Source organism: Mustela lutreola, chromosome 3 (genome assembly GCF_030435805.1).
Source record: "Mustela lutreola isolate mMusLut2 chromosome 3, mMusLut2.pri, whole genome shotgun sequence".
In the NCBI taxonomy this organism is placed as follows: domain Eukaryota; kingdom Metazoa; phylum Chordata; class Mammalia; order Carnivora; family Mustelidae; genus Mustela; species Mustela lutreola.
In genome coordinates, this window is record NC_081292.1 from 76,726,395 (window position 1) to 76,753,432 (window position 27,038).

General features: G+C 44.1%; 1 protein-coding gene across 4 annotated transcripts in view; it reads right to left on the bottom strand.

The window, feature by feature from the left end:
- Nucleotides 1-3,904: 3,904 nt before the first annotated feature.
- LYN (LYN proto-oncogene, Src family tyrosine kinase) overlaps nt 3,905-27,038 on the bottom strand; it is a 118,668-nt gene continuing 95,534 nt past the window's right edge. For all 4 annotated transcript variants that reach the window (XM_059166422.1, XM_059166424.1, XM_059166425.1 and 1 more), the window contains exons 11-13: nt 17,516-17,669; nt 14,727-14,858; nt 3,905-5,389 (exon numbers count right to left, since the gene is read on the bottom strand). In XM_059166422.1, coding sequence (XP_059022405.1) covers nt 5,187-5,389; nt 14,727-14,858; nt 17,516-17,669 — 489 coding nt within the window. In that variant the 3' untranslated portion in view covers nt 3,905-5,186. The remainder of the gene's footprint in view (nt 5,390-14,726; nt 14,859-17,515; nt 17,670-27,038) is intronic.

Consider the following 27,038-nt stretch of genomic DNA (forward strand, 5'->3'; position numbering starts at 1 on the left):
GTAACAGAACTCACTCCTGCACTGCTTAACTAGTTTAGCCACCACACCACCTTTGGTAACTCTTGTGGTCAACTAAAACCACTAGGTATTTTTCCTCACTGGAACTGCTAAGTGTCAGACCTCCCTGAGGTGAATTGGAGCAGAGATTATTTTCATGACTGTGTTGTTTCAAAGGGACTCAAAACTATGCTGCATCTTGAAACATGGCTGCATGAAATGAGCTCTGAGGACTCAGAGTCCCAAAGTCCTCCATCCAAATGGGACACACCACTGATACTCAAAGGTCCTGTGGTCTTATACATTCTTTAAGATCTTGGAGTACAGGACTATCCCCTACCTATAATTCCAAAGTCCAAACTCTGAAAACCAAATTGGTTCTTTTTGTTTTTGTTGCTTGATTTTCTTAAGAAATCATTTGATGGCAGAACTTGACCTGAAGCTATTTACAGGCTATATTCTTCCCACCTAGTGTGAGTTCAGGCATTTTTCTGCAGAAATGTTTTATTTGACTAAAGGTATTTTCTCCAATGTTCATCGAAGGTTTACTGCCAAATATTCAATCTGTTTATTGCAGTAAACTTTTTAAAAAAGATTTTATTTAATTGAGAGAGCATGAGAGAGAGAGAGATATCTTGAGCAGGGGGGAGGGGTAGAGGGAGAAGCAGACTCCCCACTGAGCAGGGAGCCCAATGTGGTACTCAACCCCAGGACTCCTGGTTCATGATCTGTGCTGAAGGCAGATGCTTAACTGACTGAGCCACCCAGGTGTCCCACTGCATTAACCTTTTAAATAAAAAACAAAATCAAATTTGAAATCAGAAACACATCTTACCTTAAGGGTAGCAGATGAGGGATTAAGGACTTCTGTCCAAGCCCTACATAAGTGTGAAAAAAAAACAATTTGGGTATTGTTTTTCTGTTTTGTGACATGGTATCTACTTGGAGTGCTGTAAATAAAGCCACCTTTGATTGGAGAAGTCTTGTGGTAACATTGAACACTGCCAATCCCAATTATTTCTGACTAATCTTTCCAATGACCTAGCGACGGAGGCCACCAAGAGTGCCCCTATTATTTCCACATGTAAGTGAAATCCCCAAGATCACGTCAAGGCCATCTTGGGAACCTGGTGACGCTTCTGGCACTCACTTCCACCTGAAGTATTTAGATTCATAAAAACACAGGAAATTAAATTGGAAGGCTTTCCTCTTATACATGTGTCACATTAGAACTTTCTGGAATAAAACGTTCACCCATTTAATACAACTTCATGTTATAAAATGAAGCATAAATGGTATCAAAGCCTTTTTATTCTAAAGTGTAGTCTCAGGGGGCCTGGCTGGTTCAGATGGTATAGCATGCAATCTTGATCTCAGGGTCATGAGTTTGAGCTCCATACTGGGCACAGAGATTACTTAAAAAAAAAAAAAAAAGAAAAAAGAAAAGAGGAAAAAAGATATAGTCTCTATTAATTGTCTTTTTATTTTTTATTTTTAAATTATTTGACAGAGTGAGAGAGAGGGAGAGAGAGTGTAAGAGCACACAAGCGGGGCAAAGAGAGAGGGAGAAGCAGACTCACCACTGAGCAGGGAGCCCAAGGTGGGGCTTGATTCCAGGACTCTGGGGTCATGACCTGAGCTGAAAGGAGATGCTGAACCGATTGAGCCACCCAGGGGGCCCTATACATTGTCTTTTTTAAAACGTGTGAGTAGTGAGTTGAATTCTTGCATGACTTGATTTTTCAGCCATGAAATAGTCGTAGCACTGTTCATACCTTCAAGGGTTGTGATGTGTTTCAGGTTTTTTTAAGATTTTTTTTTTTTTTTTTTGATTTGACAGAGAGAGAGAGATCACAAGTAGGCAGAGAGGCAGGCAGAGAGGGAGGGGGAAGCAGGCTCCCTGCTGAGCAGAGAGCCTGATGAGGGACTCGACCCGAGGATCTTGAGATCATGACCTGAGCGGAAGGCAGACGCTTAACCCACTGAGCCACCTGGCACCCCTACAGGTTGTTTTATAAAGTGCGGAAGTGCAAAAGAGCACTGAGCAAATGGTGGGTGTATAGTTGGCTTTATGTATTTATAACCACCAGTTCCATCAGGAAAAATGGCAAAGCTCTTCCCTTAACCTAGTAACTTCAGGTAGTCAAAATGTAGTTAATAGAGAACTGGAACCTCCATTCAACCAGGCAGAAGTAGAAAGCAAAGACACGGAGAGGAGAGGTGGGTGTGGTGATCACCTCTGAGTGTCTTTGGACATGGAGGGACTCATGGTTGCTGTTATGATGGTGAAGGTTGCCTGAGCTCAATGAGGGGAGGAGCATCTGCTTTACTTCCATCCAGAGTACCAGATGCTGGTGTTTCAGGGCTGACTGCTTTTCCAGAGGCTACTTCTCCAATGAGGCAGTTCCAGCAAAGGGAAAGATAAAAGGAGAGCCATCATCACAGGCAACATTGGAAAAGAGTTTATAGTTAGATTTCAGTGCCCTTAATCTGTCCCACTGTGTAAGTAAATAAATACGGTCCCTTCTTCTATTGACCTCTTTTACGTCTTGGGGACAGGAATTGAGGTTTCTGCAGTATAATATCTTCCATAGGAGAAGGCCTGGGCTTTCCCGGCGTGATTCTGACAGAACCCAGGGAGGTCTGCATAGAGGGGCTGTGGAGTGTCCCTCCTACTGAGGAAACCTTGTCAAGCTTATGAGTTTTACCTCAGATTTAGTGAGCTTCATGGTTGTAAGAAAGGAAAAAGGCAACTTTTCTCCTTTTCCTTCCTCCTGCATTCTTCCACCTTCCAGTGGCAACCCAACCATCTGAGGAAAGAGAGGACTGGCCTTCCCTTGAGCAGTTAACTTTGCAATGTTGGGTCAAAGTGAGGGAGTGACTCTCAAGCCTGGGCACACAGTATATCCATGGGAAAGCTTTTTGAGTAGTGACACAAACACCTCACAGCAGAACCACCAAGGCAGGGTCTGAGAGGGTAGAGGAGCAGGCATTCTACCTTTCAACTCCCCCATAACAATCAGGGATGTGACGATATCAAGCATTCTATACTCCACGGGAGACCCTATTGTGACACAAACACCTACCCAGCCTCTCATTCTGCCCACCAGTCATGAGGATGCTGAAATCTTCCTGATGAGGAAAGAGACTGAGCTTGCTGTCCCTTGGGTATGATGTGGCTGGAGCACATCCTGGGAGTGACGAGGCCCAAGGTGACAGAGGAAAGTCTCATAGACTTGAGAGGAAAAGCTGAATTAAAATGGCAAAAGAAAGCAGAATTCAGAGAAGAAAAACAAGGTGAAGATAAACTTACTAATTTTCTAGAGATTTCTTTTTGCCTTAGGGATTCTTTACACTCTCTCTCCACATAACATGCTGGGTCATATGCGTGATTCTGAAATGAAATGTGAGCAGGTGGGTGTGTGCAGAAGACTGACCATTGTGAATCAAGTTAGCAGCTTTGCAGACATCATATGGTGATAATATTCCATCTTCGTGAGGTGGCATTTGTGAATCAAGAACTTCAGAATATTTTAAGGAAGGGCATTTTAAAAAATGCACAGGAAAATGGGTGAAAATTTAGGGAATAGTAGAATATTTTATCCCTTCCTCTAGGTACCCACAGCTAGGCAACACACATAAAATGAAATCCTAATGACGCCTGCTAAGCCTATTTGAAAACAAATCCTATTTGGCTCTATTAAGGGATATTCAGACTATCAACTCCTGGTTTTCACTTCTTTTCTTTCTTTTTTTTTTTTTTTTTGATCAAAGGATGGAGGTAAAACTTATACAAGTTCTTTAAACAGTGTAACTATATGGAATCCCCTTCCATTTCTCCCCAAATGATATTCATTTTTATGATGATGATAACTGAAAATGTTAAACACAAGGAAAAAGCTCAAGATGTTATTGGGCCAGGTGTATTAAAATAAAATCAAAAAAATAGAAATATTAGGCATATACACAAGAGCGTAAGTGAAACATGAGGTGACATAGCATTTTCTATTCAAAAGTTACAGTAGAAAACTTTAGTAAACAGAACCTCTCGTATCCTGTGTTACGGGGGGCTCTTTCCAGCCTCATTAGTCACTTATTCTGCTTTCATATCTTTGTATAAATAATCTCTCACATGCCTTACACAATTTAGAAAAGATTGCTGAATCACAAAAATAGACCCAAAGATCGCATTTTTACTTTTCTCAAGTACAACTAAAATTAACATTTCATCATTAAAATAACGTTCAAATCATTGGAAGCAATAAAGAAAATTCTTACATTTTTAAGGACCCAAGAGGCCCTGCAGAGATTAGAATCTTATTACTCTCCCAAAGTAAACTGTCAAGAAAGTGTCTATATAAGAAATTGTGGAATTGAAAAGGTGGACTGTTAAAGATATTCCTTCTTAGGGTAGAGCCATTCCCGAGGCCCTGGTCCCTGTCCTGAGAGATCTGGGCCAGCCCTGGCGGTCGGCAGGGTCCACGCTGGGACACACAGCAGCTCTGCATGCTCACAAGGGACATTTCTACAGGGACAGACCAGAAAGAGCATTGTGACTGTTCTGCTTCATGTGTGGGGGTCCTGAGCAGTCTCCATGGAAGGAAAATGTTTAACAGTCTCAGATTTCAGGGGAAGGGGATCTCACCGAAATCTCGGAGAGACCATTTTAAGGTTCGGACTTCACCTGCAAAATGTAACAGATTGGATTAGTAATTTTTTTTTAACAGATAAGCCAAAGCATAGAGAAAATGCAAAGAAGGGTCATGATTTGCATCTGGTTATTTTACTTTTATAAATGAGTTTAAGTCTGTTACTAATTGAGATTCACTGCAATGGCCTCTGAACCTTGGAGTCACATATCGAGCTGTAAACAAGAGGCCAGAGTGGGTGCATTTTGGACAGAACAAGTGTTTTCTTCTCAGAAGGCTGTCTGCAGATGTTGGTCGAGAAAACCAAGATTGCCAGCTGGGACGGGTCCAAGTGGCAATCAGTGGGCATCAGCCAAAGAGAATGAGAATACTTTTCTTCCATGTGGAGAGTGTCCTTCCTGAGTAACCTAGCCTCACTTTCAGGAAGCAGGGACGGTGGATGGTCCTAGTGCGTGAGATCCTAGCGCAAACAGGGATTGTCCCGTTTTCTTTTTGTAGGAGGCAGCTGTCCCAGTGAACGGCCTTGAGTCTTCCTGTGCTTTAAGGCTGCTGCTGATACTGCCCTTCCGTGGCGGTGTAGAAATCATCCAGGACGCTCTGCAAGTAATCAAATGTTGGCCTCTCTTCTGCCTTTTCCTTCCAGCACATTTTCATGATGTCATAGAGCTCGTCTGGGCAGTTCTCCATGCGGGGCATCCTGTAGCCCTGGGACAGGGCGGTCATCACATCGGCATTAGTTCTCCCTAAAGCAAAAGAAATGTACCATTGAGAAATCTGACCCAGGGTCAGAGTGCTGCAGTGGGCTTTCTGATCCTCACATCCCGAAATCTTTTTTTTTTTTTTTTTTAATTTTACTTATTTGAGAGAGAGTGAGAGTGAGCACAGAAGGAGAAGCAGACTCCCTGATGAGGGACTCAATCCCAGGACCCTGAGATCAGGGCCAAAGCTGACAGCAGACGCTTAACCAACTGAGCCACCCAGACACCCCATCTGGCATCCATTCTTGAAGCAAGCTTTAGAGGTGGTTATGGGCTGAATTGTGCCCCGCCTCCCATAAATTCATATGTTGGAGTCCTCGGAACCGTGAACTCCTCAGTTCTCAGCCTTGGAGCATGACTGCCTGTAGAGATAGGGTTTTTAAAGAGGTAATCAAGTTAAAATGAGGCCTTGAGGGTGAACCTTAACCCAATCTGACGGATGCCCATAGAAGAAGAGATTAGGACACAGAGACCTGGGATGTGTGGGCATTGTGTGGGCACCAAGGAAATGCCCGTGTGAAGACACAGACAGAAGGTGGCCATCTATAGGCCAACAAGGAGCCTCAGGAAAAGCCAAACTTGCCAACACCTTGTTGCAGATGTCTGGCCTCCAAAACTGAGAAAATTAATTTAAACTTTTCAGTCTGTGGTATTTTGTTATGACAGCCCTCACAAATGGATAGGGAGGCTAAGGAGACATCTGTGAGCAACTAAATAATGTAAATTTTAGTATGAAGGGAATCAAGACAGTATTGTTTGTCTGAGTGAGAAGAGGCCAAATGGGAAGTAGAAGACAGAGCAAGTTCGTAATGGCAGAGGCATAATGGACTTGACTGACTCTTAAATGAACTACTCAAACCCAATCCTAATCCTCAGTCTCAATTCCTTTTGTAGTATTGTTTCCAGCTTCTACCTGCAATACATATACCAAAAAATTATCTTCATATATGTTATCTCATACCAATATATATATATTTTTAAATCAGCTTCTCCCTGTAAGTTTACTAGAAGAAGTCAAAATCTTTAAATCAGCTAGTCCAATGGATTATGTCCCAATCATTAAATTGTCCCCTACAAAGTCTTCAATACAGGCCAGAGTCAGAGCTCACACTGATTTTGGATATGCATGTTCTCAGCACCCAGTGAGGGAAGTGGGGTGTTCATTATTCTTACTGAGCTCTACAAGAGGACTGGTAATGAAGGGCAGCTTTTAATATGGCCAAATGACTCAGGGTAGTTCAGAAGCTGAAATGTCCACCTTTGATATCAAGAACAGGTTTAAGGGAAAAAAAGATCATTTTCCTCCATGATTAAAATGGGACAGAGGAATATGCTCATTTAGTGGTTCAGCAGGACCTATCCACATCTGCATGTTTTGTGTGTTTTGTGGATACCTCGTTCTGTAGGGAAAAAGGTATTACATGCAGCGTATTTTCAGGCAGAATATGTCTGATGCCTGGCACATGGAGAATTCCATTTATCACAATCAATTTCCATTCCACAGCCATAGATTTTTACCACTGGTGGTCACTGGGAAGATTCTAAAAGAGAGCTATTTTACTAGATTTGAAACAGAGCCTTCTTTTGAATTTATCCTCTAATCTGTGTTTCTCAAATTGTGGGTCACTACCCATTTGAGATCAACAAATTGATTTTTTAGGCAGCTACAAGTATTCTTAAAAATAAATCAAAACAAAATGAAATAGCAAAGACCAGAATGCATTGCATATAGTGAGAGTTAGTGAGATTTTGTGAAACTTTTATTCTATTTGTGGAGTGGGTTTCTGTTTATTTCTTAACCATGGGGCATGATCAGTGACCTTTGAACTCCTCTGCCCTTATCTAAGCTCTCTTTTTCTAAGAACAGTGACTGAAGGCCCTGCCTAGATTTAAACCCTTGAAAGAAGACCTGATTACTTCTGTCTTGGAAGAGTCCTTCTTTTTTGAAATGGAAAGTTCCAAGCACACTTGATAAATGAGGAGATCTCTTGAAAGTTGTTTACATGGTGAATTAATTTTGCTGAAGTCTTCCGAACCACAATCTTTAGATATTTGTGAAACTGGAATGTTCTAATGAAAAGACTTCAATTTATTCTCATTGCTTGAAGCCAAGAGACTGATTTGCAGCCCTTTCTTCATTTGGGGTTCCAGTCTCCAGAAAGTATGTGGTTTTAGCATATTTCTGGCTCTTGCCATGAACCCTGCTCACTTGGATAAATATCAAGTGAAATCCCTCTATATGCTTTTACATGGGCACTGGGTGAAGCTCTAGGATCCTGGGAGAAGAACTAACATTCAAGATGACAGAAAATGGCAGCCTGATGGCCGCCTTCTGGAATATCTCTTTCACTTTCTGCCTGGAGAACCCCCAGCTGAGATGATTTTTCTAGCCCCACCCCGGCCTTGTCCCACTGCAGATTTCTCCTTCCTCATTCTCATATGTTTTCCCAACTCTGCAGGACTCTCCATGGTGCAGATAAAGGCCAGGTGTGCTCCATCCTGTCTGGGGGAATCTGACTTGGTAAGAGGACTAATAAGAAAGAAATTTGAATGCCTGAGTAAATAAGGCTATTAAGTGACAAGTCTTATGGAAGAAAGAAAGAGAAGGGGAGGGAGACCTCAACCAAACCCTAAGATTAAACTTAATACTTGGTCATTGCTCTGTTGCTAGATTAAAGAAAGCAAACACCCACTGGCCCATAATCGGAAAAGCAAGCAGTTTCATATTCCAGCCCCCATTCTCTCCACAAGCATTTCCTGAGTGCTTACCCTGGGACACAGGCTAACACTAAGCTCTGACAGATACAAAGACGATTAAGACTGAGCGTTGTCCACAAATGGCTCACAGCCCAGTGGGGGAGATACCCCAGAAGAGGGAGGTGGGTGGGGGGCAGGAAGTGGTATCTGGAGTGGATAGGAATTAGCAGAGACTAGAAGTTGGTGATGGAGGAGGAGAAAAGTGCAGTATGGCAGAGAAGAGAAAAGAAATAGAGAGTGAGCAACTCTCCTCTGGATGGGAATCCAGCAGCTCCAGAAACAAAGTCTTTAGAGACAAGGGGCCTTTTTGTGTGTGAGAGCAAGAAGTAGGGGCTGCCATGAGACATAGTCTCCCACCTGGTAGTACTTCCAAAAAGGCGAGTTTTTCAATGTTTTGAGCACTGCCTGTGATCAAAGTAAGCATTTACAGAAGACTGAGTTCTCTGATTCCAATTTACATGTGTTACTAAGATGGTGGACATGTCTGGGAAGAAACAGCCAGAGAAGACATGAAGCTTCAGAAAATTTTGTCACTTTCAAGCCTCCTTTTTCTCTGTAAGAGCAAAGCAAAACAAACCCCCAACCACAAAGATCCCCTCTATTTTCCTCAGAAAATTCATATATGGACATTATCATAGCTTGCTTTTAAGCTAGTGAGGTAAGGATCTTTGGCCTCCCTTCCTTCCCCCCCTTTAATTCATCCTAAAACAACGAAAACAAAAAACAAAAACTTAAACTCCATCTTTGGTGTCATGCAGAGGTAGAAGCCGGTTGAGCCAAGAAGAGGAACATGAAACTGAAGTGCCATCAAGAGAGGAACCCCATCAACAGGCAGGATGCTTCACCCCACCCTGGGAAGGGTCCCCATGGAGCCACACCATGGAGTGAAGGGAGAGGTTGGTGGCTGCAGACAGACTGTACCCAGAACCCACCTGGCAGGTGCCCCAGGTTAATGCTGGGGAACCTGCAGGAGAAGAACCCCCCCTCCTCCGCCCCGCTCAGGAATGCCAGTGGAGGTGGAGTCAAGTGGGGGATGGAAAAAAGTCAAGTGTGCGATGGAGAAAGGCAGAACATGGAAAAAATGAGACCCTTCTAACACACACCACAACCTGAATGAACCTTGAGGACACCACCTTCAGGGACAGAAGTCAGACACAAAAGGACAAATACTGTATGATTCCACTCAGAAGAACTGCCTAGAGTTGTCAAATTCACAGACACAAAAAATAAAATAGAAGTTACCAGGGGCTGGAGGGTAAAGGAATGGGGAGTAATTGATTTATGGCTATAGTTTAAGGTTGTGATGATGAGAAAGTTGGGGAAACTAGGGGTGAGGATGGTTGTGTGCCATTGTATGTTTACTGCTACTGAACGATACACCCGAGTGATGGTACATTTTACTCTGTGTATATTTTACAATAAAAAAAATACAATGACAACAACTAAAGACACTGACGCCCCCTCCCTAGTGCACCTCCAGAATGCTGACAGCCAGGCTCGTCCCCCACAGGCAGGACCTGGAAACGCTGACCCAGGAGGGTGCTAACAAGGAAGCCAGGGACCACCACAGACCCTCATTCCCATAAAACATCTCATCAAAGGAAGGGTGAGGAGATAAGCCTTCGAGCAGTGCTGAGGGCAGAGTGAGAGAAACAGAAGAGCTGACAGGAGACTCAGAGCGGCTTCCACCTTCCAGCATGGAACTCAGAGAACAGAAAATGGAGAAGAGGATATTTTCAAACTTCCCAGAATTCATGGCTACAGGTTTCCAAATAGAAGGGACAAAACAAGTACCCAGCCTAACATAACAACAACCAGTGAAAGTTCAGTCATAAAGAGAGATGCTGAGTTCTTCCACAGAAGAAACAGGATCCGGGACACAGCACAGGATTCAGAAGCCATCTGCTTTGGCCCAGCTGCACAAGAAGCCAGATCCAGGGCAGGAATTTGTTTAAAATTCTAGGCGAAAGGTTGGTGTACTAGTATTCACAACATAAGCAAAACTGATAATGATACCTACTTAGCAATTTAATTCTATCTAGGTTGTGAGTCTCTCAAGAAAAAGTCCTATTTGGGCGAAGTCCCAAGTATGAATTAGAAGTAGAATACTAACTTTGATGCCTCAAATTTTCATGAGGACCAACTCTGAAGTCAAGTACAGCAGGAACCATGATGAACTGTCTTTAGTCATTCTGTGCTCACTTATCCATGAGAAAAAGAGAAGCCTTAAGAATAGGATTCCTCATAGTTTTGAGCCTGGGTGGGGGGAAACTAAAGATTTTAAAACTCAACAGAAAATTACTGAAATGGACTAACAGTAGTTGAAAACAAAGGGTTTGGGGCATTTGCCAAAATTATGATTGATAGACACAGGCCTCTTTCTTAAAAATGTGTTAAGAAAAAGACTTCTCCTGAATTACATTTGGTGTGCACAGAAGCTCAGGATATTAGATGTACCTGTCTGACTAATCTCTTTCAACACGGAGGACTGCAAATGGGAAATGACACTCCTACCCTCTACTGTCCCATATTTAGTATTTGACTACTAGGATTTTGACAGGTAACTTTCACTGACAAAACTGTGTATTTTACTCTCTTATTCCCAGAAGTTTGCTCTCCATTGGAGATAGCAGTTTTGGCAACCAGCCAACATGTGTATTTGGTATACCTCTAATTGTGCCTCCATGGATATTTCTAGAATATTTCTGTTCAATTCGCCATAAATAATAATGGTTCCAATGATAATAATGGTTCCAGTGGGGGCAAGGGGAGGAGGGGTGACTGGAGATGAGGAATAAAAGGCACACCACTTCCACCATACATTTCTTTGTATCCCTTGAATTAGAACCATGGTATCATACTCTTAATGATACGTAAAATGGGAAAATTTTTTACTTAAGAGATAATAGTATAATGTTTTGAATTCTGAGCAACAAATATTAAAACAAATAACTAAAATTCCTGAAAGTAAATGCCTTTGAGGAGCATGAAGCCAGGGAGGCAATTTTTCATTAAAAGTCATTTCGTGGGACGCCTGGGTGGCTCAGTTGGTTGAGCGGCTGCCTTCGGCTCAGGTCATGATCCCAGCATCCTGGGATCGAGTCCCACATCGGGCTCCTTGCTCGGCGGGGAGCCTGCTTCTCCCTCTGTCTCTGCCTGCCATTCTGTCTGCCTGTGCTCGCTCTCTCCCCCTCTCTCTCTCTGATAAATAAATAAAATTTAAAAAAAAAAAAGTCATTTCATACTACCTGATTTTTTTAAAGCATGTATATTACTTAAAGATGAACTGAAATATTTAATAAAGACATAATTTTTTAAAAATTAGAAAAAAATTAAAACTGGAAACTTCAGAAGCTTATCAAAAAGAAAATTAATAAAACCTATCATTTTATTGCCCCAGGATAGTAACATCTTGGCATATTTCATCTTTTAGTCTTTTATTTCCTTTAAAAAAGGAATGTGCACTTTATATTTGCTTTCCTTATTTCCTCTTTGTTTTGTCCTCTCCTCTCTCTTATTTCCATTATTTTGCAAAGCTAGGCATATGGTTTCTAAACCACTTAAAAAAAAAAAAACAAACTTAACAAATCCAGCACTCTTCTGGGTAAAGAAAATATGCCCAGATAACTCAATCATCAGTGGGGTCTCTCCCACTTGTGGCTTTCTAACTGATGGACATAGCCTGTGTTGGCATCATTCACCAATTTCTGTGGGACCTGTGAATCGAATCCTTTGATATTTATGTAAGTAGGATTGTTCAGTTCTGTTTGCATCTCCTAATGCTAGAGGCTTTTTTCATGACTAGAATACATCACCAATCTAGAGCTCCCGATGGTATCTTAAAGGACAAGCTACCAGGGTAGCTAGTAGATTGTATTACTTATTATGTTATTTTAGTCACCATACAGTACATCATTAGTTTTTTTTTTTTTAATTTTTTTTATTTTTTATTTTTATTTTTTTAAAGATTTTATTTATTTATTTGACAGAGAGAGATCACAAGCAGGCAGAGAGGCAGGCAGAGAGGAAGCAGGCTCCCTGCTGAGCAGAGAGCCCAATGCGAGACTTGATCTCAGGACCCTGAGATCATGACCTGAGCCGAAGGCAGCAGCTTAACCCATTGAGCCACCCAGGCGCCCATTAGTTTTTTTTTTTAAAGAGATTTTATTTATTTATTTGACACAGAGAGAGATCACAAGTAGGCAGAGAGGCAGGCAGACAGAGAGAGGGGGAAGCAGGTTTCCCGCTGAGCAGAGAGAGCCTGATGTGGGGCTCAAGCTCAGGACTCTGAGATCATGACCTGAGCCGAAGGCAGAGGCTTAACCCACTGAGCCACCCAGGTGTCCCCATCATTAGTTTTTGATGTAGTGTACCATGATTCATTGTTTACTTATAAGGCCCAGTGCTCCACGCAATACGTGCCCTTCTTAATACCCATCACTAGGCTCACTCACCCCCCCCACCCCCCAAAACCCTCAGTTTGTTTCTCAGAGTCCATAGTCTCTCATGCTTCATCTCCCCCTCCGATTTCCCTCCCTTCACTTTTCCCTTCCTTCTCCTAATTGTCCTCCATGTTATTCCTTATGTTCCACAAGGAAGTGAAACCATATGATAACTGACTTTCTCTGCTTGACTTATTTCACTCAGCATAGTCTCCTCCAGTCCCATCCATGTTGATGCAAAAGTTGGGTATTCATCCTTTCTGATGCCTGAATAATCTTCCATTGTATATATGGACCACATCTTCTTTACCCATTTTATTTTATTTTATTTTTTACCATTTTTCTATTGCTTTTTTCTTTTTTTAAACAATTTTTTTTTACCCTAACATTTTAAAATCCTGGACATTGAGCACAGTGGATGAGAATAAGGTTTTTGGGAGGCATAAGGGCCTGGGGTTCAGAAGCAGCTCTGCCAAGAGCTAGTGGTTTTCAGTTCTGGTCAAGAGTCTCCTTCTCTGAGTCTCATGGGTATCATTTGTGTGTCATTCTGGAGCACGTCAGAAATATCACAGATCATTTGATGAAGTTAAATGCTTATCTGATCCAATATCGGATTATATATGTAATCTGAACAGACAATCATTATAGACAGATATAGGTCATAGACACAGATGCATAATATCAGGCATCAGGACTGATCAAGAAATATTTTCCCTATTTTATAGATAGAGATTATAGATATAGATATATAATGTCAGATTCATCAGGACTGATCAAGAAAGTATTTCTTTTTCCTGGTTTTCCCTATTTTCCAGTAATGTTTCCATTCATTCAGCATCCAGAGCAGAGTGGCAGTCAGATTATGAAGTGTTGGCACGGGGGATTTCAAGGCACAGTTGACCAGCTGTGTAGGTGCCACCCAAAGGCTCTCCCCTCCCCGCTGGCCCCTGGTCCCCGACTTCTCTGTGGCTCCTTCCCAAACAGCACTGAGGGTGATCAGGGGCATGAAGGACACACTGAGGCTCTTTCCACAAGGCTTTGTCATCCATAGCATGGTATCTATCTAGATGTTAAATGGCTTAACCACGTCATTCATTCATCCAGCAAATTCTCATCGAGACCCAAGCCACGGGGCCTCGGAATCCCATACAGTGCCTGTTTCCTCTACGGGATGCTCAGCCCCCCAAACTGCCCTGTGGCTCTCTCCTCAAACCTGCTGCTGCCAGGATCACAGCAGAAAACCAGCAACCCCCCTCCTCCTCCTCGCTAATCTTTAACCCACTTGATAGGGCGCTGTGCCATCTCATAGCCTGTCGCCTGACTGTTACCAGTCTCCTCCCACTCTTTAGAATATCAGCTCTCAAAGGCAGCACCTGGGACTGCTGCATCGGGACCCCTTGCAGGTGCCCAGCAACCTCAGATACTTTTTGAAAGAGAGAATGAGTTGGCCATTAAAGATTTAATTTTAAATTCATCATGTCCATCAATTTAGTAAAAAGCCTAACATTAACTAGAAGACTTTGGGAGAAATCCTCCTTGCAAACTGAGGCACAGATCCCAGTGAAAGGGAGGGCTGGTGCAATCTGGCTCCAAGGGCTTTCTGTTTTCACAATCTAGAGACACTGAATGGACGTCCTCACATTTGTTAAGTAACAGACGGGAAAGACCTTTCACTGATTAACAGAGATGGTTATTTCCCAAAGAGGCAGAGGCTCCAACGTACTTTGTATAAAACTCAGTTTCAAAACTAATCCAAAAGCACTGGGAATCCTCATTTCTGTGTCTGTTTCCTCCCTCATCAGGTGCCCTGCTTTGGAGAAGCACCCGTGTCTCACCTTGAAATCCCGCCTCGTATATGCAACACCTATGACGGTGCCAGGCACTTTCTGGGCACTAAGAGGTGGCATTCGTTAGGGGAGGAAAAAGAAGATGCACTCAATAAAATAAGAAGGCAGAGAAATGTCTAAGCATTTTTAGAACACTTTCCACTCAAGACGGTCTTTTGGAACAAAGGGCTTATTACTCCTAGCTTTTGGATATGGGTTCATGTCTTTAAGCCTCCTGCCACTTTCTTTTTTTTCTCCTGCAGACCTCTTGAATGGAAATAGGTAAGAAAACAGTACCTGGGTAGGGAATTTTCCCATAGGTGACGATTTCATACAGGAGAATTCCGAAGGACCACACATCAGACTTAATCGTGAAACATCCAAAGTTGATGGCTTCTGGAGCTGTCCACTTAATGGGGAATTTGGCACCTAAGGGAGAAGACATGTCTTACTTGGGCCTCTGAGCCGAACCAAAAAAGTCATGGGCATGTGGGTTTCATACTTTCTTTCTTTTGGGGAAAATTTTAACTATTTCTTTTGAATAGGTAGTGCACACACATAGCACAGAACAGAGATGGCACAAAAATGCCATACTGAAAATAGTTGCCTCCCTCCCCTACTTCCCTTTTGGGCATTCCCCCTATGAGAAGCAAAGTTTCTTGTGTATCTTCCCAGAGACATCATAACGAGCCCACTTTAAACAAAAGAATATGGCACAGAATGTAAAGGCATTTGTTCTTAGCTTGTGTATTTGTCCCTCAACAGCAGCTCCTAAAGCATGTATCTTCAGTGTTCAAATGTTCTCCAATGAGCCCATACTATGTTTATATGGAATATAAATTATCTCTTGATGCACACATTCTTTCGGACATCTCTGTAAGCCCATACCAATAGGAAATTTAGATACTACTTCACAGGTTAAGGTATCTCCTGCTTTCACTTGCTGAGCCCAAACAGCACTACTTTTAGGAATTGGGTAGCATCATGATCTGCACACAGAGAGAGAGAGAGTAATGACACCAAGATTCACACGGGAAGCTGGGCCTAAGGGACAAACCTGGCTCAGGGGTAACTTGCAGGGACACCTCGAGGAAGGGACTCAGGCACAGAATGCCATCCCTATATGCTGGAAAGGTTAGGCTTCCACCAACTATTATTAAAGATTTTAAACACGCTTGCCTTTATTAGGTCTTTGCTTTAGAATTTCTTGTGGTGTTAGACCCAAACTGGAAATCTGAACAAGATCAGTAAGGACAGCAGACAGCCTCATGGACCTGCTAGGTACGGCACGTAGGGTACTCACTGTTGCACGATCTGGGGATTGACCCCGCATGCTGGGCGTCAGCAAGGGGGCAGGGTGGGGGGATGGGACAGGGTGGCTCCAGGGTGGCCCTCGCTGGCGGGGGGGTGGTGGTGGTGTCACACAACTTGGTGTGAACCTGGCAGGCCACTTACTATTGTCTCTGGGGGTTCTCGGCACCTTCATCTATAAAACGTGGAGACAGAACTTCCCTAAGGTTGGTGCCAGAGTTAAGTGGGTTTACCTGCATGCGTGGCATGCCTCAGGCTTCCTGCTCAGCAGAGAGCCTGCTTCTCCCTCTTCCTCTGTCTGCGCTCACTCTGCCTACTTGTGTTCTCTCTCTCTCTGTCAAGTAAATAAATAAAATCTTCAGAAAAAAAAGAATCGTTAAGTTATTTTTGTGAGGCACCAGGCTTCTCTAATTCAACAGAGCCAGTGGACTATGTTTCAGCTGGTGAACTTTGAGGTTACATCTCCTGGCTTTGGTTCTTGGCTCTCCCTCTTACCATCGGACCTTAGAAGCCGCTGAATCTCTCTGTGGCCTCACTTATAAGGTGGGAATGATAATAATAATAGCAACAACAATAGGGCTTATTACATAGGGTTATTGTAAACATAATGAGATAACATATGAAAACCACTTAGAGGGGCGCCTGGGTGGCTCAGTCAGTTAAGAATCTGACTCCTGATTTTGGCTCAAGGCATGATTTCAGGGTCCTGGGATCGAGCCCCACGTTGGGTTCCACAATTAGTGGGCAGCCTGCTTGAGATTCTCTCTCTCCTTCTCCCTCTCCCTCTGCCCCTCCCTGCTTTGTGCTCTCTCCGTCTAAAATAAATAAATAAATCTTTAAAATTAAAAAGAAAGAAAAGCACTTAGAATAGTGACCGCCATACTGCAACTACTCACTACATTTTAGCTATTATTTTTCACTCCCCTTCCTCAAACTGTTTTCCTTCACCTGCCTTTTTGCTGAGAACCAGTTGTCACCCACCTAAGAGAATGCAATCTTGAGGCAGGAGGAGAACCGCCCGAAACATCATGGGCACAAGAGATGCTAAACAAATCAAAATGATGTTCTCAAGCTGCCATCTTATTTCTTTATATTTTAGTCACTTATTTGTCAGAGAGCAAGAGAGAGGTCACAGGCAGGGGGAGCAGCAGGGGGAGAAGCGGACTCCTTGCTCAGCCCAATGTGGGACTCAATCTCAGGACCCTGGGATCATGACCTGAGCCGAAGGCAGACGCCCAACCTACTGAGCCACCCAGGCGCCCTCTCCGTGTGTTTTAATATGTGTGGAATATGGAACATGGTTAAATCAAGGAGTGCATTACATTTACTTCTCTGTATGTGATAATTTCCGAGTTTTAATTTGCAATGAAAAGGCCAGAATACAGGATACAGAATTATTGTTGCAAATGTCTTCTCTACAGTTAGGAACAGTATACTTCTTTGTTTGGGTAAAAAGCTTGAACATACAATATAAACAAAGAATTCTGAACTTGCCAAGCCTCTTTTTGTTTTCCCCTGCTTAAGTGAAATACAAATGACAACATCTGTAAACTTTACAAACAGTATGTGGAGTTAATCGGGAGAGTAATTTCTAAGAACAGATATGAGAACAAACCCACAAACAGCAACTATGGTCCATTGTGAACATTTTGCCAAATGAGTTCTTTTTAAGGATGACTACTGTAATTGCTTTGTAAAAAACAAAACCTAACAGACAAAAACAGAACTAAGTAACCAAACACGGAAAGACGGTAAAGACGGTGAGGACGCCGTACCTTCCCTTGCTGTGTACTCATTATCTTCGATCACTCGGGCAAGGCCAAAATCTGCAATTTTGCACATGAGCGACTCAGAGACCAGAACGTTAGCCGCTCGGAGGTCTCGGTGAATGTAGTTCTTCCTCTCGATGTATGCCATTCCCTCTGCAATCTGAAACCAGAAAGAGGCTCTCATTTTCAGTTTAGGGTCGGCTATCACAGAGGACCATCAAGGAAAACCAAAATATGTACGAGTTCCTGAAACCCTTCATGGATTGTTCATCCCAAGTTTTAAGCACAGTAGGTACATGACAATTAATATTTTGAGTCCTTTTTAAAATAGCTGCCCCCACCCCAAATCTCCAATATAGGGGTCACATCTCCATGTGATTTTTAACACAGCTGCATGCCTTGACATTTTCTAACTGAGGGGGTCTTTTTAAGACCCTGCTATATTCTTGCACGGAGATACACAGGTATCATGATCCCAGGGTTTCAAATGAGAAAACAGAGCTGGAGAAGGCGACATGCGAATATGATTAAGTGATTGGGGTATCAAGAACAGGATGTCCTTGGTCAGCAGCATCCATGCGGGCCGGTTAATCAACAGCAGCCCGCAGAACCGGTTCTCTGAGTTCTCCCCGCTCCACGTTCCAGAAGGAACAGATTCACCCTGACCACAGAGCAGGACAGCAGGAAAGCATCCAAGATTTAAACAGAACCATAAAGTAGGGGAGGTGAAACTCCTCCTTCATTGCATGCTAGAAAATTGGTTTTTTAAGGAAATCAAAAAGCGATGTTTAGGGAGCATAAAGATAAAGATCTGTAAGGAAGGCAGGCAAGAACGATGTCCCCGGCTCTGGTGAGCAGTGACAAGGCAGCTCTAATTAGGATTCTGTCACAGAGGAATGAGTGTATACATCTGGATTCTACCTCGAATTCCGGCAGTCTCAGCTTGGAGGACCTGATTTCCCCCACTGGTGCCCTCCGTTCACACCCCCTTTCAGTGAGGCCCTGCTGCTTTGCTTTCTAGGGAGCTCGGCTTCCTGGCTGTGCTTCTCCTGGACCCTCACCTCCCCTTGGCTGATCCCTTCATTTACCTTCCGCCCACAAGGCCTTCCCTGAACTCCTCTTGGCTGATTTCTCTTCGCTCTCTGCCCACCCTCAATGGTGGATTCGTAGGAAAACCATCGGCCCCTACTGATCAGAGCCCTGTCTGTATTTTCCTGCGGTTCCGCGAGCTTACCGCTGTCATGCCTGCCTCCGGGACAGAGACCGCCCCTTGGACCTTGTCAGTCTTCACGTGTACCTATCGGAACCCTCAACCTTGTCACCAGACTGCTTCTCAGAAAGTTCTTCAGGAAATGCGCTGGGTTTTCAGCACTACCAGAGTACTACGTTGCCAGCACACTGGCTGCAGGAATTGGGCAGATGAGATTTTCACGGCTGCAAAAGTCTGGCGTGTAATAATCAGCACAACAGGAGGGCAGTCTCTCAGTGTCCCTTCAGCCCGACAGCTTGCATCTGACCGACCCCGAGGAACACCGTTTTGAACCGAGAAAATCGTACATCAGGAAGAACAACAGAGGTCAGATCTTTTGTTTCTGCAGAATGACAATTTAATAACGTACAGCGTTTCCAAGCAAAAGTAGCACGTGCGGCCCTAGAACAGTGCTGGTCAAGTGCAGAAGACCCAGGCTGTGTGACCCCGACCAGTGACGCTGGAGTCAGGTCCCTGCCCTCACCCTGGGCCACGGCATCCCTCGGCAAGAATACTTTAATCCTCTGTGCGAGTCCGACCAGGTCACTCTCTGCTTAAAGCTAGCTTCAGGATAAGTCTGAACTTTTTTTTTTTTTTAAACAATTTTACTTAATTATTTGTAGAGAGAGAGAGTGAGCACAAGCAGGGGAAGCTGGAGAGGGAGAAGCAGAGCAGGGAGCCCCACTTGGGGCTTGGTCCCAGGACCCTGGGATCACAACCTGAGTTAGAGAGAAGGGAGTTGGGGGAAGTTGGAAGGGGAGGTGAACCATGAGAGACTATGGACTCTGAAAAACAATCTGAGGGGTTTGAATTCACGGGTGGGTGGGAGGTCGGGGTACCAGGTGGTGGGTATTATAGAGGGCACAGATTGCATGGAGCACTGGGAGTGGTGAAAAAATAATGAATACTGTTATGCCAAAAAAAAAAAAAAAGGCAGACGCTTAATTGACTGAGCTACCAGGGGCCCAGCGTCGGAACTCCTTACCACTGCTCTGCAGCCCTGTGTGACCCGGCCCCTGCTCAGCTCTCCCGCCTTCTCCCCGGGGCCCAGCTCCTGTCCTGTATCCTGTAACCTGGTTCCACAGCTGCCTCTGCTTGGAACATTCAGTCTTGGCCCTTGGGCTAGGCCAACTCATTCTGTAGGCCTCAGTGGAGATGTCACTTCTTCCAGGGAGCCTTCCTGGACACCCGCTCCTCCTGTTTACCTGCAGGAATGTAAATCCCTCAGAGCAGGTGTAATGCGTGCACATTCCTATCCTTGGGCCCTTAGGTCACATATATAGCTATGGGAACATAGCTATATATAGACAGGGGCAGAAACCCCAAAGAGCCAAAGCTGGCTGCCATCTCAGGCAGGGCCTGCACCTGCATTTGGCTGTAGCCGTGAGGAACCTGTGCTGGGCCCTTCTCTAGGGATGCAGAATGACCCACACAGACGCGTGCTGGTGGCATGGACAGAGCCTCCAGGACACAGCACCAACTATCCACGTCTCACTTATTCTTGCTGGTGGATTTTAATGACCTACCTATTATATCTTTCATTCTCCTCAGAACTCTGAAGAGACTGAAAGGAAATTTCTTTCCCAGAGTCACACCACAGGTTAGTGCAGTGGTTTGAAGTCAGCTGAATTTCCCTTCTGTGCATTTAGCAGTTAAGTCTCAATCCTATGCTAGTATTTCTTTCTTTCTTTTTTTTTTAAAAGATTTTATTTATTTATTTGACAGACAGAGAACACAAGTAGGCAGAGAGGCAGGCAGAGAGGCAGGCAGAGAGGCAGGCAGAGAGAGAGGAAGGGAAGCAGGCTCCCTGCTAAGCAGAGAGCCCGATGCGGGGCTCGATCTCAGGACCCTGAGATCATGACCTGAACCAAAGGCAGAGGCCTTAACCCTCTGAGCCACCCAGGCGCCCCCCTATGCTAGTATTTCTTAACTTTGGCTCACCTAGGCCTCACTCTCACTCAATTAAACCTGAACTATGGGAGTGGGGCCTCCCCAGGTGATTTCAACAGACAACCCAGGTGCAGAACGGCTCTAGACCCTTGTGATACGAAGTATGGCCTTCAGGCCAGGAGCAGCCTTAACATCCAGTGTTAGCTTGGCAGAAGTGTGGCATTTTGGACTTGGACCCAGATGTGTTCATTCAGAATCCGAATTTTAACAAGATTCCTAGGTGATGTGCCTGCACATTAAAGTTTCAGAAGTACCACACTAGATCATACGCTTTTAAACTTAAGCTATTTTATGATTCAAAGTTCTACATGGTGGGGGCGCCTGGGTGGTTCAGTTGGTTAAGTATCTGCCTTTGGCTCAGGTCATGATCCCTGGGTTCTGGCATCAAGCCCTGCATCAGACTCCGTGCTCAGTGGGGAGCCTGCTTCTCCCTCTCCCCTGCTCGTGTTCTTTTTCGCTGTCTCTTTTAAGATCTAAAAGAAAAAAAATTCTACTTACACTGGAAGGAGCTCTTGGTCTCAACACGTTACCTACAACCTCATAATGCCTGCGAAAGGAAGCTCACACAACTCCGCTTAAGCCACAGAATGAGCAGGGTGAGCACAGATGGCAGTAACGAGCCTGGGCTAGGAGCAAGCCTGCTAAGGTTCGGGGCCTGATGACAGAGGTGCTGGGAATGCCCTGGCTGAAGACCTAGTCCATCAACAGCTCAACATGTGTGTGCTGAGCCTCTGTGTTTCCTATCACCCAGGGAGAGGTGATAGGAAACTACTACCAATCTACGCCTTAGGGACAGGGGACCGTGGCATCACTCTCTCTGTATCTTGCTTCTGGGGCTGGGCCATTACCTCGAGGACTTGGGAATGATTTGATCTTTATGTTTTGAATCATATGAAAAGATTGTCTTCATCCTGGACCACAGCGGCCTCACACGGCCAGGCCTGGTGAGGTACAAACTCGAGAAGACCTCAACTCTTGTAAACTCCCTGCTCAGGCTACCAAAGGAATGAAACAAGTCTCTCATGATCATGTGCTCATTCCTAACTCTGTAGGAGAGAGTCTGCATGTGATGCTACTGGAAAGTTGAAATAAAAAGTGCCCCCCCACCATTTACCCAAGACGAGAACACTCGTATAAGAAGACAACGTTAGTGATGTTTTCCTATTCTGGGTTTAAAGCTGATTTACGTTTAGGTGTGCTTTGCATTTCTCAGGTCCTTCAGCTCACAGACATGGCGAATATACATTTCCTAGTTCCTCTTTTTGCCCCTTCAGTGGAATATACGATGAGGACATTTCTCCCTTGTGTGTGTGTGTGTGTGTGTGTGTGTTGTGTTGTGTTCTGCCATCCTGGGAGGGCCAAGAGGAATTATTAAAATAGTGTCCCTGAGCCAGTAACCCCACATGGACTCTGGTGAACTTTTAGGCATCAACTACCTGGTGCAAGTTCTAGGCACAGGGGCCATATTAAAAACGCTACTCCCCAAGATAAAGGACAGTCTCCTTGTCAGGGGCTCCAGGAGCAGACTTCCAGGCCCATGCACTGCAAGTTTTTCTGAGGCTGTTTGGATGCTGTGTTAGAAGAAAAGGAATTGCTCATCTGGTCCCAGCAGATGTACTCTCCACGGCCCACAACAAGGTTGAGGGCGCCATGTCCTCTGGGGGTGGTGACCCAGCTGTCTTTGCTGGTGGGGTAGCTGGATCAGGGGTGGATTTCAGACCCTCCTCAGCCTCTCAGAGGGCCCCTACTGGCACACTCCACACGGTAACGTTGCTAGCATGTGTCTATTTCCTGATATATTCCTATCTACAGATGCTATTTTACACACACGCAAATACGTAGATGCATACGGCCAGCTTTCAGAATGCCAACATTCTGTAAAGCACTGAGGCCTCTGTGTCCTCTGCTTATCACGTTCGAGGACACAAACATGCATACACCCATCACGCCTGTGTGCATGCTGACGATGCCCATAGTGGGGACGGAACACAAAATCTAGAGTTCTATTTACTTTGCAAATACATTTCTTTCCCCAGAGTACAAGGTCAGAAATCAGACCAAAGTTGTCAGACGCATGTGAGCTGAACTAACAAATATGAATTCCTTTTCCCGCATGAACATTCAGATGGAAGGTCTGCGTTCCTCTTCCTAAAACGAGGAGTAAACATGGCGGGCAGCTCAGCAGACCCACTTCACACATCCCTGCCTGGGCTGCTCTGAGGAAGGCAACAGGGCTCCCCGCTCTCTGAGTGACGCATACCTTCCCTTGTCAAATACGTTGACTGAGAAGTGAGTTGCCAGTGGTCAATTGGGGACCTCAGTACAGTTCTGCTTGGGGCAGGAAATACCTAAGGACTTCAGCTTCTGGATAAATGCCCAATGGGCTTATTTTATGGGGAATACAACCCTAGAGGGGAAAAAAAATCTCAGTTATGTTTTTGCATACCAAAGCGGAGCTCAAATAATTCTCCTCGCAAGTGACCTTCCTTGCTAGCAATGACCACAGAGGTCACTCATCTCTTCCTGCTTTTCTCAGAGGACCAATCCGAAGTGTGTCAACCCAGCATCTCACACAGTGCACACGATCCCGTTTCCAGCAGGCTCTCTCCCATTCAGATGCTCGGGCTCCGAGCCTTCAGTGGCCTGTCCCAAGCCTGTGCTCTGTGGATGGGTTGCTTGGCACCCACACTGGGTTGCTTTCCCCAGAGAATCTGAGTGATGACTTGGACAAATAACAAAATGTTTGTGTGGACTGCCTTGCTCTGGAAGTCTTGCTCTGGTGGTCTTATGATTCATCCTAATTACTATCACTTTTCTGCGAAATTGGCAAATAACAAGCTATCTTGCTTAGTGTTATTTATTATTTTAATGAGAAGAAGCCCACATTTGAGTCAGACGACGGAGGAAATAAAGGAATGAAAGGAACCTAATTGAGGGACTCAATGTGATCTCTCAAGCAAAGCTAAAATCTGCCCCAGGAAATTCCAGCCTAAATGAGAATCTGGAACTGAAAATACAACCTGTCTTAGAATTGGCTGGTTGGAAAACATTTGTCATCTCGACAAGCAATGAGAGAAATTAAACAAGAAAAGTGCCAAAAGGCAGGAAAGAGTAAAAATCTGGTTTAATTGCTTTACCTGTTCTAGTAGGCATCAAAAACTTTATTCTTTAGATATGTATTACCTTCCTACACTTTGGAAAAATAGAATTCAAATACTTAATCCCTTTCCAAAGTCCTAGGAAGCGTGTGAAATAATGATAATGATAATATTAGTCAGCTGGAATGGAACCAATGAAAAGAAATTGGGTAAAACCTACAGTCTATGTGAAGGACCCTTTGTGTCAGGGGGCCCCCTGGGGTCAGTCTGACCTAAAGACCATTTAATGACCACAGTAAAATAGACTGTAAAGACAACAGGGAACTTTCGGGAAAAAAAAAAAAAAAAAAAAAAAAAAGCCTAAGGAAGAACACATCTCCTCTGTACTACAAATACGACAGCATTTGTTTTGTAGCCCTTGATAGTTTTTGTAGAAACACTTTTCTATTTATATTCATTGAACTTTCCGTACTGGAGTCCTACGCTCTTCAATCTGTAATTTGGTAGAGGAAGGGATGGGACAGAGAGCCCATTGGGGTGAAAATTCCTTAGAAATGTTTTAGCTTTATTTGGTTATTATATTTTTCTTTACTCTTCTCTTTCAAGTGAAACTGCTAAGAAGCAGTGGAGTATATCCCTTTGATGGGGGTGGTGACAGTGATGATTATAGCTAGCACCCTAACTCTGCCCAGGCACATGGCCAGGCATTTATAATCCCTAAAACAAGCCTAGGAGGCAGGCAATATTCACAGATAAGGAAGCTGAGTCTTGGAGAAGGCAATTTTTTTTTTCTTGGATAAACTTGGATTTGAATCCAAGTTTGGCTGGTCTCACCATCTGTGTTCTTAACCATTCATCCAAACTGGCTTCTTTCTTTACAAAGAGGTACAAACAGTGGAATGCTCACGGGAAAGTACAAGGAGGGAAAAGAGAAATTAAGAAACAGGATAATTTATAGAGTGGCCAAGTTCAAGTTTGCAGTCTGTCAGACTACCTTCAAAGCTCAAAGATGAGGGCAGTTTCCTATATGCAAACTTAGGGCTGGTGAGGTTCCTGTGACTGGTCAACATTTAATTCATGCAACAGTATGCAAGGATGTATCAGGGGGACACCGACAGTATCAATGAATATCATATTCAAATCAGTAAGTTTCCATGAAGGAAACTTCTTTTGCTTCTTTAGCAAAAAAGGAAAACACGTTTTTCAACTAATACCCATAGATGTTCTCTTATGGAAACTTGTTTGAGTACTTCACACCCATGAGGATGGCTATTACAAAGACAAACAAACAAGCAAAAAACAAACAAAAAAGCAGAAAATAAGTGTTGGTGAGTATGTGGAAAAACTGGAGCCCTTGTGTAATGCTGGTGGGAATGTAAAATGGTACAGCCATATGGAAAACAGAATGGGTATTCTTCAAAAAAATTACCATACAAACATGGAATTACCCTGTGATCCATCAATTCCACTTCTGGGTATATCCCCCCCCCCACCAAAATTAAAAGCAGGTGTTTGTATAATATGTAACAGATATTTGTACACCTCTGTTTATAGTAACATTTTTCACAAAAGCCAAAAGGTGGAAACCACCTAAGTGTCCACTGATGAAAGAATGGATAACCAAAATGTGATCTATTATTATTTAGCTTTAAAAAGGAATGGAACTTTGACACATGTGTGGATGAAAATTAAGGACATTATATTAAAGGAAATAAGCCAGTCACAAAATGGCAAATACTGTACGATCCACTCATAGTACATACTTCGAGCAATTGAATTCATAGAGACAGAAGAGAACGGTTGTCAAAGGGCAGTGGGAGGGAGAATGGGAAGGTGTTTAGTGGGTATAGAGTTTTATTTTTGCCAGATGAAGAGAGTTCTGGAGATGGACGATGGTAATGATTGCACAACATGAATGTACTTATTGCCATTGAACTGGGCCCCTAAAAATGATGAAAATGGTGAATTTTATGTTCTGTGTATTTTAGCCCCCCTCTGCTCTCAAACACACACACATAAAACTGTCCTGGAAGCCTCCCACTGTAGGAAAGCAGGATGAGCACCCAGGAAAGGCTCTTTTGCCTTTGGCAGCTCATGGTGGCACACCAGATGGGCGCATGCACGTACACCGGGTGGGACCAGACCAAAGTGCCAAGCAGCCGCAGCTCCTCCCATGTCACTTCTTCCCCCTTGGCAGTTCCTCAGTCCAGCCTCAGCTAAACCTGGCTACGATGAGAATGCGTAACTAGGGACTGGCAGGAAGCAGAGGGTTACCGATGATGCCACAGGAGAGTGGGACAGATGTGATGAGGGTTCTGAAACTTTAGACTGACTCAGGTTGGGTTTATATAAAACAGGGGTGAGTTTCTTCTTGAAGCCTCAAGCTTTCCATTCTGTTAAATGGTGCTAATAATAGTAGCAACCTGGTAAAGCCCAGATGAGAATGACAAGGAGTATGGAAAAATGCTCAATGAGAGATTATTACTCTCATGACTACTCCTGCTGCTAATCTTAATCTCAGAAAGACCCAAATCCAGATTTGGCTCATAATGGCAAACTGACAAACAGCAGAGCTGATCTTGATTTTGGAGAGCCACGGGGCCAGTGGCGGGAAGCTGCCAACGCGGTACGCCAGGGCAGCCCTGAGCACGCCAGCTGGCAGTCCTCCGCCGGCCAGCTCTCTCTGGCTGAGAGGCTGCCACCAACCTTGGCAGAAGCTGACTTCCGGACTCTGCGTGACCAGCCAGCTCCCTTCTACCAAATGCCTGAGAAGGTAAAGGGATGATCTGCCAAAGATCACAACCTGCCCTGGCCGTTGTGAAAGAGACTCACCCCCTCTGTACAATGGATAAATGGCACTCGGGGATTGGAAATAGCCTTTGCTTATTGTCCCCTCTGCTGCATTAATTTTGCTGTTACTACGACAATCTAAGTGAACTATTCCTTGATCTGCGGCTAATAAGCCACGAAACTGCTCATCAGCTTGAAAAGAGAAGGAACCACATAGTTCACGACTTCTCCCACTGAGGGAGGAAAAGAAAGAGAGAGAAAAAAATTGCTCTGCTCTCATTTCTGAGCTTGAATGTGGATAGCCTCTGCGGTGGAGTGTGAACCAACCCAGATATTTGCCCCCAAAAAACTCAAACTGAAAAACAATTCACTCCACTCACATGCCAGGTTTTGCCCAGTGAAAACAAGTTGGGAATATTAAGAGACTTACAAACATTCATGT